This window comes from Vicugna pacos, chromosome 18, assembly GCF_048564905.1.
Source record: "Vicugna pacos chromosome 18, VicPac4, whole genome shotgun sequence".
Taxonomy (NCBI): Eukaryota; Metazoa; Chordata; class Mammalia; order Artiodactyla; family Camelidae; genus Vicugna; species Vicugna pacos.
In genome coordinates this window covers 28,897,231-28,910,962 of record NC_133004.1, presented here as the reverse complement: position 1 = coordinate 28,910,962, position 13,732 = coordinate 28,897,231, and the positions used below count along the sequence as shown (strand labels likewise).

The 13,732-nt window shown below is 45.0% G+C and overlaps 1 protein-coding gene across 1 annotated transcript in view; it reads left to right on the top strand.

Annotated features, from left to right (window-relative positions):
- Nucleotides 1-8,542, top strand: part of USP31 (ubiquitin specific peptidase 31) — a 69,842-nt gene extending 61,300 nt beyond the window's left edge. The window contains exon 16 of the mRNA XM_072942782.1: nt 261-8,542. Coding sequence (XP_072798883.1) covers nt 261-1,828 — 1,568 coding nt within the window. The 3' untranslated portion in view covers nt 1,829-8,542. The remainder of the gene's footprint in view (nt 1-260) is intronic.
- Nucleotides 8,543-13,732: the final 5,190 nt, after the last annotated feature.

The window sequence follows — 13,732 nt, the reverse complement described above, 5'->3', positions numbered from 1 at the left end:
GGAGGAAAAGTCTGCTGACCCCTGTTACAGAGCAAGAAGGGGCACTGCTGATCCCTAAGTTAGAACGTCCCTATTTTACACATAAGGGAACTGGGTTCAGAAAAGTTGAAGTCACATAGCTGCCCCTTGACCCTAGATATACTGGCTCTGAGGTCACGCTCCTCTCACCCCACGCCTTCCTTCCATCTTCCTTCCATCTTTAGATATTACCAAGATGTTTTGTGGCCTTAGCCTAATGATACTCTCTTTGCTGCCTTCAGGAGGTTTCTCTACTCGCCCCTTCGTGAGAAGCGTCCAGCGCCAGAGCTTGTCGTCCAGATCTTCCGTCACCAGCCCCTTGGCGGTCAACGAAAACTGCATCAGACCCTCCTGGTCCCTGTCAGCCAAGCTGCAGATGCGCTCCAGTTCCCCTTCCCGCTTCTCAGGGGACTCTCCGATTCACACCTCCGCCTCCACCTTGGAGAAGATCGGGGAGGCAGCGGACGACAAGGTCTCCATCTCTTGCTTTGGGAGCTTGAGGAACCTTTCTAGCTTTTACCAGGACTCAAGCGATAGTCACAGTCGACGGGACCACAAGGCTGTGGGTCGGGCGCCTCTGGCTGTCATGGAAGGTGTGTTCAAAGATGAGTCAGACGCCCGCAGGTTGAACTCCAGTGTTGTAGACACACAGAGCAAGAGCTCAGCACAAGGGGATCACTTGCCTCCTGTCTCTGATCCGTTTGATAACAATAACCAGATTGCTTATGTGGATCAGAGCGATTCTGTAGACAGCTCGCCCGTCAAAGAGGCGAAACCCCCGAGCCAGCCCGGCTCACTCGCAAAGAAACCCGAGAGCACAGCCAAGAGATCGCCCAGCTCCAAAGGCGCTTCTGAGGCAGAAAGAAGCTTGCGGAAGGGGAGGCCAGTCTTGGCAAGCCAGGAATCATCTCTTTCCAGTACGTCTCCTTCTTCTCCTGTTCCTGTCAAAGTTTCCACAAAGCCCTCCCGCTCCCGAAGCAAAGCAGATTCTTCTTCCCGGGCCAGTGGACGGCATTCCTCCCCTGCCCCTGCCCCAAAAAAGGAATCCTCCCCCAAACCCCAGGACTTCGTGTCATCCCCATCGCTCCACAAGCAGAAGTCGGCATCTTCCCTCGCTCACGCTGCTTCCTCCACATCTGCCAAAAAAGCCTCAGGCCCAGCCCTAAGGGGCCCCTTCCCTCCAGGAAAGAGCAGGACTTCTGACAGGAGCTTGAGTAGAGAGGGCTCCAGACAAAGCCTGGTTTCCGACAGAGCCAGCGTCACCTCCAGCTCCAAACCCAATTCTCCTCGCGTGAGCCAGGCCAGAGCCGGGGACGGCAGGGGGGACGGCAGGCACGTGCGGAGCTCCTCCATGGCCAGCCTGCGCTCCCCCAGCATGAGCGTGAAGGCCGGCCTGAAGAGGGACAGCAAGTCTGAAGACAAGGGGCTGTCCTTCTTCAAGTCAGCCCTGAGGCAGAAGGAAACCCGGCGGTCGACGGATCTTGGCAAGACAACCTTGCTGTCCAAGAAGGCTGGCGGGAGCGCCGTCAAGGCGGTCTGTAAGAGCAGCGCAGGTGACAAGGCTGAGAAAGGCTGCCAGCCGCCAGGTTCGCAGCAGCCAAATGCCGGTGCAGTCGGAAAGGAGCAGCTTATCTCCAAGGACCCTGCTTCTGCTAAACATTCCCTGCTGTCCGCTCGCAGATCCAAGTCTTCCCAGCTAGATTCCGGAGTGCCCTCGTCTCCTGGTGGCAGGCAGTCTGCTGAGAAACCCTCAAAAAAGTTACCTTCTAGCATGCAAACCTCTGCACGGCCTTCTCAAAAACCTCAGTGATACTTCTGCAGTCCAAGTGTTTTATCTGTAAAGATGTTTATTTATTTAGAACCCCTTCCCTCCCACCAAAGCCCTCTATGCTTTTGTTTTGTATTTTTGGGGTCACGTGCCTGACTGTGTGTGTGCGCGCGTGTGCGTGTGTGTGCGCACGTGTGCGTGTGTGTACGTGTGAGTGTCTGTGTGTGTGTGAGGAGAACTGAATTGCAAATTGTTAAAAGCGTCGCCTTATTCTGCCATTGAACCAAATAACAGCCATAGGCAAAGCATTGATACCAAGCTAACTGGAGTAATCGTAGTCAATTCCCTGGGCGGTCCCTTTAGCAACTGTGCATATTTCTCCCTAGAGAACTCTAATGACTTTTGTTGGACACTAGGGATTTGAAACCTGTGAACCAGTTAAGCTACCATTAGTGTGCTCTGTAGAAGGATGAATTATTTGACTTGGGTTTCATCTGAGTGGAATTTGTCCTCACTGCGGATTGTCGTGTGGCACCGGGAGCTCTAAAAACTGTGACACTAACAGTCAAACAAACCGAGGGAAAACTGTCGCTCTCTGCACTTTGGCCCCATCTACCAGTTTTTGTAAAGGGCAATATTTTAACACTACTGTTTCTCAGGTATATACTCAGCTAGTCTAGGAGGGTGCGTCAGTGAAAGGGTTGAAGAAGAAGGTGGCCTGTGGGTGGCTGTCGTTTCTCCTACTGCCACAGATAGACGTTTTTAGAGGTAGAAGTGAAGCCTTTCACCAGCTTCCTATCTGCAAAGATGTGTGCACCATGGGTGTCTTGACCCTTGGGATACGTCCTAAAGAGGTGGCAGGTTGGATAGCCAGAAAGCCAGTCACTAGTAGTTCATTTTTTTTTTCCTTCTAAATTTGCGAGCTACGGCCATTGGGATTTTGAAATGTAGTAGAGCAGGTAATACCTTCAAAAGATGCCTAGAAAAAAGAAATGGATTCTGAACCGGACGCGCGAGCCTGTGCCATTTTCTTTCTCTGGTGGTGTTTTTTTCTGGGTTAGAAGTTGAAAGCACCGTGCCGCCGGTGTGTGCATGCCCGTGTCTCCTCGTCTCATGACTTGGAGAGGAAAGAAGTTTCCTAATGCCAACTGTCAGTGACAGTATGTTAGAGCGACGTGTGACTGAGTGTTACACGCGCACTTCTGGCCCTGCCTGTCAGTCTTAGTTGTGACTGCCCCTTCGGGAACGCAGTCATTTCTTTTCTGTGCTGAAGATTTAATCTATTACCCAGAGCTCACAAGCAGGATGGAGCACGTTCCGTCTGGCATTATCAGTGCAAATTGCATTTCTTGTTGGGAAAAAAAAGGGAACCGTACAGAAATTCACAGATAAGCAAGATATATATATTTTTCAAGCTTTTAGGAGGTGTTCTGGAATTTTGGGCTTTTTTCTGTTTGGGTTTTTTTTGGTTTTTTGTTTTTTTTTTAAACGTCTAGGGAGTCGTGGTTCAAATTCTCTCTGAATAGCGTGTCACTTTGCCATGAAATACAGCATGCTAAGTTTATATACTTTTACATTTAACTTTTTTTTTTTAAGTCATGGACTCTTCAAGTTCTTCCTGAACTCTTGGTGCACAGATCCATTTATAATCTCCCTTTTCAGTATTGCTGTGTGTGAAGTCACCAGAACACATATTATTACGTGCATAACTATGAATTCTACACTGCCTTCCCCCACTTTCGTTTCCATGAATACCTCTTGGGAAATGTTTCCAGTGGGTTACTTAACTTTATCTTGCTGCTGATTTGAGCATTAGCAGATAACTTGCAAGTCTGAAGGCAACTTATGTTGAGGGTAGCTGGAATTTTAGACCCTGGCAGTATTGAAGACAACACACTCAGCCTTGTGAAAGTTACACTAGTGCTTCGTGAAACCCATCTAACATGAGCCTATTGCCCACCGTACTCAACCCTGGACTCACCAGTTCGCTAGGTGTCCTCGTTTCACCGTGCAGGTGTCCCGTTTCCCAGAGCAACATCCCTCTCCTCTGCTGTGCTGGGACTGCCGTCAATATTGTTACTGCTTCCAACGGCGCACTGACAGCCCAACCCGTGTTTAGTCACTGCTAGTTTTCCTGTATCACCTTTATCTCCTGAAAAAGATGCGCCAAATGTGGGATCGTCAGTACCAGGAATTGAACGTCCGTCTACCTTGACCCTCTCGTCTTTCTTTAATAGGTAAATCTCATTTGAAATCTCCTACCAGAAGCTCTGAACAGTCTCAGAATCACAGTTTGTCTACACAAAGTGTTTTAACAATACGTTTTGGGAGGGGCTATAAACAGTTCAGCATTAATAGGATCTAGTTTAATTTTCACAGTGGTAAATATTTTTATTTTTGAGTCCTCCAGGAATGGGTTTTCTGTTTATGTATAGTGTCTTAAGAAAAAAAAAAACAAAACAAAATCTCTGCAAGCTCCATTAATTTTCTATGGGATCTAGAAATAAACTTTCGGTATCTATAAACTGTATGTCTGTGGAGTTTAGTTCTTATTTCAGGTTTAAATGGGAAGGAAAGCAGGACGTGTTACGGCATCGCCTAGGCGTCTTTGGGCCATGATGTTTCTCTACTTGGCAAACAATGAAAACTTCATCCCTGACTACTAGGTGCAACGTTTAAGCCACAGGAAAGAATATTTTGCACAGAAGTTTGGAGGTGTTTGTTGTGGTGTGAAGTATCTTATGAGAAAGTTAATACTTGGGTCAATGCAGTCCTTTGGTAGAGTTAGGGACCCGGTGTTTTGTTTTGTTTTTTCCTTTTCCCAATGATGTCTGGCATAATGAGCACGTAGGTTTTGGGGTTAAAGTTCACCTACTAAGGATGGTAGCCCTGGGTTTCTGGTTGACAACCAAGTGGGCCTGATGAGAGCAGTCATTTCCTGGCTGGCACAGAATAATCACTGATACTAGTGTTGCATCTGTAATGTTTGTTTGCTTTTTAAAACCTTGTTTATTCTTGATTTCCTTTCCTGTAAACATCCAGCGCACTGAGGCTATATCATTCCCTGAGACAGCCCTCCACCTTGCCTTTGTAATCCCTTAGATAATGTGGAAGCACAAAGAGACTGTTAAGCTCATGTCATCTCAAGACCTTCTCCCACCTTTTTCTGTATTTCCTTACCCTAAAAGCAGCCTAACTGAAAGTAAGTAATGCTACGCTGGACCAGTAGAAATGGATGTGGGAGTATTTGTTACGGTAGAATACTGCTACTGTCTGTGAGGCTGCCCTCACCTCTCCGGTAATCATTCACTCATTCTGCAAACGTTCACTGAGGGCCGGCTTCGCTTGTAAAGGCAAGCTGAGAGCTTCAGGAGTTTGCTGTAGCTGAGGAGCCCTGGGAGCACAGCTGAGGAGCCCAGGGGATGCTGATGATGTCCTAGACGGAGCGACAGTCCTCCCGAACAGAAAGGTCAAATGGATCCTGGTGACCGGCTGAGGCTTGTGGGCCTCTCGAGCAAGTCTGTTCTGTTCTGGAAACCAAAAGTGCCCTTCTTCATCTTTAGAGACGTTTTACTGTCACGTCCTCTTTTTCAGAGCTGTCTCTACTACTTAGGGGTTGGAAATCCATTATGAAGTCACTGTGCATTAGAATTTGGTCATCTGTGTCTGTATGAGATGGAGGTGAGGGTTTTGGTTGGGGGTGGGGAGAAAAACGGTCATCCGTTTAAAAATAACTATCATGGGAAAAGCAGGAACAGAATGTACAGGAATCAGCAGTGGCAGCCTTTAGGGACAATGGAACAGAGAAGAGCTGTGAACAAAGCTCATTTATTTCAAATAAACACGTTTTTAAAAGTAGATTGACACCTGACGTTACATTTCATTTTGACAAATTACCGAACAGCTGAAGTTACTGTTTCCTATGTAGGCTGTATAATTATTGGATGCAAAGATAATTAGTATTTCCAGGTTGGATTTTTGCGATGGAATGCAAATCATAAGCACAGTTTCAATAAAACGCATATTCCATGAGGTGCGTTGAACTTTGCATTATTTGGAACTGAGAAGAGCAAAACTTGCTGACAAATCAGTGCCTCTATCATAAACAGAAACACAAGGAGCAGCTGTGACTGCAGGCTGGCTGTCTTTAGTTTCCTGAAGGATGTGGTATTGCTCAACCTGACTGCATATTTTGGGGAGGGAACGCTGTGCTTTTATTTAGACGAACACTCTGTCTTATACTGCCTTTCGATCAACTCTCAAAGTGTGTGTTTTGGCAGATGTGTGTGTTTTTGAGCATGACCAATCATTTTCTCCCCCAAGTAATGAAAACAATTCTGCATGGCTTCCGCCTAACCCAGAAAGCATGCTCTTCCTACTATGCAAGCAACCAATAAAAAAAAGTAGAAAAAATATAGACTACTTACACTCAGCATAAGTAAAAAAAAAAAAAAAAAAGGCAACTCTTAGATCATGGAGTTCAATTTTTGAATTTGTAATTTTTTTAATGTGGCTTAATCAGTATCAGAGCATGAATGTGATTTCTTTTGCTTTGGACGTGTTTCTCTTTGTGGAATTCTTTTTTTTTTTTTTGATCATTGGCAAGATTGTGTGTAAAATAAGTATTTTTGCAAGCAGGAGTGAAACTGGTATGTTGAACACACCCTGGTTTATATACTGTATTTAGCCTGAAGACTTTCCTAAAGTATTTTGTCCTAAAAATAACCTGCCATTTTCTATAGATTTTAATTTTTTATATCTTCTAGGGTTCTATCGCGGTCACAGGGAAAGAATGTGGCTTCTAATCGTGCTAATAATTTTAAAACACTTTTGTAGAGACTTCGGAGCTTCCCAGCCACTGGTTACAATGAAACTAAGCTGTGGGATTTACGGTAATGCTGACAGTAGATTGGGTTCTAGGGCCATCTTACGTTCGTCTAAAACGTGTTTCCCAGTTTAGGGGAGAAGGGAGATTTGTGGCAGACTCGGGAGGCTATTTCAAATCTCACACATGTACTCTCCCCAGGATTCCATCAAGCCTCTTCTGAATGACTTGTCTGAGATTCTGATACCCAGCGTTCATAGAATCATCTAGGGAACTTTTAAAAATGCCTGGATCCCACTTCCAGGCTTGTGATCTAGTTAGTGTAAGGGCAGGTCCCAGGAATTACCGCGGAGATTTAAAGCTCCTAGGTGTTTCTACTTCGCAGTCAGAACTGAGAACCACTGTGACACACCCTTTGCTGAGACCTATGGTGAGAATCACTGCCGTGGGAAGTGCTCAGGAGCAACTCAGATTCCTCTGTTGCTTTGGTGAGGAAAAAAAAAAGGAGAGACTGAGAACTAATATCAACCTCCTGCGTGACATAAGGGGCCGGGGGAGCCTTTCTGATTCAAGGCCCGATTCAGGGGCCTGGAGCTCTGTCTGTGCCTCAGCACTTGCCCATCTGGTGGGGGTCCGTGGTCTTTGGTTTGCTGGAGCAGGCGGAGTGCCCTGTGGGGGTTGCGTCCTTCCTGGAGCCTTTCCCCTGGAGGCCTCGGCAGGGCCAGGCCCATGGGGGCCCAGAGAGGTCACTCTGAGTTAGAAAATGCTGAAGTAGAGCCTTCAGTGGCCTTGGAAAACCGGTCCCTGATTTTGCTAGACTGATTGTCTCTTTGTAGTAATTGTAATAGCAAACCTTAGGCTGCCGTCCAATTTCCTATTTAGCTCACTCTACTCTCCAGAATGTAGTTTCAGGAATAATTTTTTAGTTAAAAAATTAATGTGAAGCATTTGATTTGGGGGTCTTTTTTCAGTAACCCTTGGTATTTATTTTTTCATGTAATTAAAAAAAATCAAATAATGTTCTTCCCCAAATTTGGCAGTAAATGTTGTTACCTGTGGAGGCAAGTGAAATTAAGTTTTCATCTGTGGTGAGCTGAATGCACAACAACATTTTCAAAATAATAATCTGCTCTGCTTCTGGTTTGATCCTGTTGAGCATTATGCTGCCTACAAAGAAAGGAAATAAACACAATTTACCTGGTGTTTTCAGCATTTCAAGGAATAAGATACAAGTAAACGCTCAAGTTAGAAATGCTCCTTTCGAAAGGCTGCCCAGAGCAGTGATACCTGTTGTAATGGTGGAAATGCAATATGAATTTTCCTAGGTGCTATTCTAAACGGTGAGGTGTCGTCATACCAAATGGGGAGGCAGTGAAGGTCTTTCTGAAGCCTAAGTTCTCTTTGGGGGCCTTTCAAATATGCGTTTATGTTCCCTATAGGTTTGCTCACCAACTGTGCCTCCCACCACTGGTTAAAATTGAATTCAAGCCCCATTACAAAAATCATTTCTTGATTAAACTCTTCAGTTTTTACACTGGAATTTCTATAGTTGTCTTAAAAGCTGCATGTTGTATCACTGTACACAAAATGTTTTGGTATTCACGCACCATTCATAGTGATTTGTATATAATTTCCTTCTTGAGTTACACAGTAATATGGAAGGCAGGATGTCGTTCCTTGAGGCTGGAAGAAAAAGTGTATCATACATACATTTTAAATTATTTTAGAATAAGTGCATGCGATGTGTCACTGACTTGTGTTATTTATTTGTATGTTTTATTATTCAAGGTGTATGCACTTTTAAGAAGCAGAATTTATATTTTTATGTTTAAAATGTTTTATTTCTGGAACAGCAGTTGATTATATAGTATACAGTTGGAATTAAGAGAAAAGTGGAAAATGTAACAAAATATAATAAATTTATTACATGATGCCCTCTTCAAGCCATTCCTCTTTCTCCCCTTTGCCAACCTATATATTTTGGTGTTGACTAACCTCGGAAATGAAGCAGGTACTTGTACTACACTGATGTATTCAAAATGCTTTAAAATTGTAGTGTTAAAATGAAAACATTACAGGAGGATACGTACAGATACTCTATAAGTAAAATTTTAAACCAAAAAACCCATATCCATACTTATTTAATCTTCACAATCAAGGGTTCATATTCCGATGTTTTCCAGGAGGCAGTTTGTCCTGGGCCACAGAGCTGGAGAAGAAACTCACATTTCTAACTCAATTCTAATGGACTTTCAACATTTCCTATAATTTCCCTCTTCTACCAAACTTTTATCCTAGGAGGAAATAGCAGTTATGAAGGGAACCATCCTCTTCTGGGCCCTCTCTTGCCCCTGGTATCGTTGTTTCCAACCATCCTGTTCTTAACAAAAACTTCGAGGTGGGTGGTGAAAATTTACCACCTCTCAGGACAGAACTCCCTGTTGAGGATGTCACACCACTTATGAGCACTCGGGGGCACTAGAGATCACCATTATCAAAGGCATTTAGAAGTCCAGCCTGCAAGTTCTTAGCCTCTATGGAAATGCTTATTCAATATGAGTTGAGCATTTTCAGGGGGGAGCAAGGGTTTCAGTTTAGATGAGTTACCACCAGCCATCATTTTTCCTAAAAGGTGTTGAATGCAGATCATAGAATAGATCTTATTTTTCTAAAGCAGAGCATTATGGTTGAGGGCTGGGGCAGGGAGACTGTTCCTAACCGAGGGCAAGTGTGACCCACATGCCCTAAAACCCGCGGTGCAGCGCTATAAATGTCTCTAAATGGTAATACTGTGCTTGAGGCTGTGCAGTGATCATTCAAGAGGCATCATTATGCCTGAAGGTGTTTGTGTGTCATAAAGTAACACATTTCACAGTCATATAAATATTAAGGAGCATTCTCCTTAGAACTTGGCGATTATTTTCAAATATTAGAATGATCAATATCTCCCTGAACATTTCCCTCCTCTGTCAGTCTTCCGGGAAGAAGCAAAGTCCCGATGAGGCCCCTCGCCCTGGACCGCGTGTTCCTGCGCGCCCTGCAACTGATTTCAGGCCACCGTCACCCCACAGGGTGTGGCTCGAGGCCCGTCCCCACCCCCACCCCCTTTCTCTCTCCCAGACCCGCTCCTGACTTCTCCCAGGTGGGTCTCTCAGTTTTCCTTTCTGCGGCTCTGTTCCACGTCTCAGGCGTTTCCACGCGGGTCATCTGGCAGACGTCACCTCTTGGCAGGGCTTGGGTCTGCCTCACATAGAACCCTCTGGAATTCAGTCTTGACCTGGTCCGGCCTCAGCCATGTTTCTCACCCACTGCCGACATTTGCCACGCAGAGGACAAGGGCTCTCCTCTCCCCAGGGGATGGGTTTCTACACTGTGCCCCAAACCCACCAGCCTTGCACCCCGTTTCTTAGAGCTTTCAGGGGTATGACATGAATTTGACCTGCTCTGTGGATTTGTAAGAGCTCAGTTTTTCTTAAAGAAAGTGGGAAGATAATTTGAGTGGAGCCAGTGGTGTAGTCAGAATCAGGGCTCCCTGCTGCTGGAAGGCTTCCTTCCTTCCCTTTCCTTTGTTCAGGAAGATTTCCTGGAGGCCCACAGCATACAGATCCAGTTCCCAAGATGCAGGGACATCACATCAGACTTCATTCCTTCGGAGACTTGGGGGGAAAGGCGTGGGGTGGGGGATGGCGCAGGCTCAGGGTTCCAAGTCTGTAAAATGTGGTGCTGGGGAGGGTGCCTCTTTAACTGTCTTATTCAAAATAAAGATCCAAGTTTCTTCGGTTAGCAGTGCCTCCTGCCTGGAGAGAGGACCATACTCCAAGGAGCTTGCTGTCTAGCAAGGGGTCAGGTTGGTTGGTAGGAAATGAACATTTCCATGTGCACTGCCACGCCCTGTACTCACTGCTCTTCCCTCCAGGCACCTCCACGTCCACACCCCACCTCCAGCGCACTTCCTGGTGTTCTGTCTCAGAGACAATGCCCCGTGGCTCACTCCCTTATCTCCTTATGTCTTTACTCAGATGTCAGAGCCTTCCCCGACCTCCCTTTTAAAACACTGCAACCAGCTTCATGTTCTATCCCTCCGTCTTCATATTGCTTAGTACCATCAACCGCAGTATCTGTACGATGCATATGCAACATACAGAACGTATGCAGATGTGGTCTATGTGCTCACAGGAGAGCAGGGGTGTTTGCCCGTTCTGTGTGCTGCTCTTCCCCAACCACCCAGGAGGGTGCCAGGCACATGGTAGTTCCTAAGTACATAGTTACTAACAGAATTAATGGATTTGCTTGGGGAAATCCACTTAACCTTTCTGTGTCAGCCCTCCTGTCTAAAAGCTGAAGAATAATGGTACCTGAATCATTGACTTGTGAGAGTTAAATAGGAAGGATGCCCACAAAGCATTCAGCACAGAGCCTGGCACAGAGTAAGTGCTCCGGAGATGAAGGGCTGACCCTGACCCTCATGGGAGCTTTACAGAGGAGCGGGCACCAGAGCTTAGCTCACACATTCCAGGCTGGGGAAACTGCTTGTACTTTCTGGAAACCCCAGGCATCCAATCTTCCTGGAATGTAGGGGCAGGAAGGCAAGAAGCAGAGGATGAAGCGGGAAGGAGGTTGGCAGAGGCTTCATCTGGTTGGACCTTTTATGACCCCCTACATTTGTCCTGAAGTAAATGAGCATCCAGGAAGAGATTTTAACTTAGGAGAGAGCCGAGATCCAGTCTGGGACCTATCATGGTCACCATGGCAACAATGTGGCACAGGGAGCCCCGGGTTAGGAACTTGCTGCAGGAATCTGGGTACAGCCCTGTGGAAGGGCTCACCTAGAGCAGTGATGGGTGGACAGAGAGGAGGGAAGCGCTTGGGAAGGTGACATGCTCGGGCCCCGAGGGCAGGCCGCTAGGTTCGCATCCTGGTACCATGACTTCCCAGCCGGACGACCTTGGTCAGTTAACTTCTCTGTGCCTCAAATTCTTCACCTGCTAAGTGTGGTTAATAGTATCTATATGATCTTTGGGAGGCTTCAGTGGGGTTGTTGATTTATTTACATTTAATAAAATTACTAACATGTTTAGTTTTATCTACTATCTCACTGTTTCTTTGATATTTATCCCACCCGTTTTATATTTTTCTCTCCTTTCTTTTAGATCAATCAAGCATTTTTTTGAATTCCAGTTTTCCACCTCTGTTTAATTGTTATTAATTCCTCTGTTTTTCTTTTAGTGGTTACCCTTATGATTTCAGCATGCATTCTTTTTTTTAAAATTTTCAAATAAATTTTTAATTTTAGAACAGTTTTAGATTTACAGAAAAACTGCAGAGATAGTAAAGAGAATTCACATACATCCTGCACTCGGTTGCCCCTATTATTAAAATCTTACATTATTATGGTATATTTTCAGCATGCATTCTTGATTTACAAGAGTCCAAGACAACTTAATAATTTTAACCCCTTCAGGGCCTTAGAACACTTTGGTTCCATTTCACCCTTTCTGCTATTTGCCATTTGTTGTATATTGTAATTCTATGTGTACTTAACATACATGAACGGTCAATCCTCCATATCTGTGGATCCTGTATTGCGGTTGGTTGAATCCACAGAGGCAGCACCTGTGCATATGGAGGGCTGACTGTACTATGCCATCCTATATATGGGACTTGAGCATCCTCAGACCTTGGTATCTGCAGTGCGGGGGACAAGGGGGGTCCTAGAACCAATCTCCCATGGATACCAAGGGATGATTGTGTATATAACTCGTATCACTAACATTATTAAGTCGGAAGTCAATATTCACTTAGATTTACCAGGATGTTTACTTCCCGTTGCTCTTCATTCCTTCCTGCATTTCTGTGTTTCTTCTGTGATCATCTTCCTTCTTCCTGAAGAATTCCCCTTCAGTTCTTTTTTAAGCCCATGCTAATGAGGCATTCTCTTAGTTTTTATTTGATGGGAAATGTCTTTATTTTGCCTTTCTTTTTGAAGAGTATTTTCACTGGGAATAGAATTCTAGATTGGAAGTTATTTTCTTTCATTGTCAGTCCATGGTTTTCTGCCTTTTATTATTTCTGTGAATAAGTCGGTTATTAGTCTTATGGCTGTTCCTTTTAAGGTATTTTTTTCCATCAGTGCTTTGAAGATACCTCTCTTTGTTTTCCACCAGTTTTATTACAATGGGCTTAGGTGTGGGTTTTTTTTTCTTTGTTTCTATCCTGAACTTCATGAATCAGACTTGGGAAACTTCAGCCATTCTATCTTTGAATATTACTTCTGATCCACTTGTCCATCCTCTTCTAGGGCTCAGTAAATGGCTTCACATCCACTTCAGCTGCTCAGTCTGGAAGCCCAGGGTCCACCCTTGACTCCACTTTTCCCCTCAACCCACATCTTTACATCTAATCCATTTGCAAGCCGTGTCCAAGCCTGCCTCCACAATCATGTCCTAAATCCGTCCACTCTTCTTTCTCTCCACTGATGATGCCTGAGTCCAAGTTACCACAGTCTCTTGACTGGGCTTTTGCATCAGCCTCTTTAATCTGCCCACTTCTCCAATCCCATCTTATGTCACATTCTTCCTTCACTGCAAGCACAGAAGCCACCTTAATGTCCTGACCACAGGACCTTGGCACTTGCCGGTTCTCTAACCAGAAATACTCTTCCCCTACAGGTTCATATAGCAAGTCCTTTCTCATCTCAAGTGGATCCCCAGGAAGGCGTCCTTGGACCCCTAAATCCAATGTCATTGTCCCACTTTGCAGGCATTCTTTATCTTGTCTATTTTATTTTCATAGCACGTCTCAGTCTCTGCAATCTTATTTATTTCTTCACTAGCACCAGTCTTATCATGTGTCTTCCCCACCAGATTATAGTCACCAGGAGAGCAGAGTCTTTGTGTTTGCTCTGTTACTTGTATCATTTTGGATGCTGTCAGCTATAAGGAACAAAATGTCCAACCACAGTTGGCTCCATTATTTCAGTTTTATACATAAGTGTACTGAGGCGCAGAAAGAGTAAGTAATTAACTTTCTTAACAATCACACCAGTCACAAATGGTACGTCTTGGATGTGAACCTAGTCCCACTACTTCAAAACTTGTGGGTTTTTTTTAGATTATTACTCC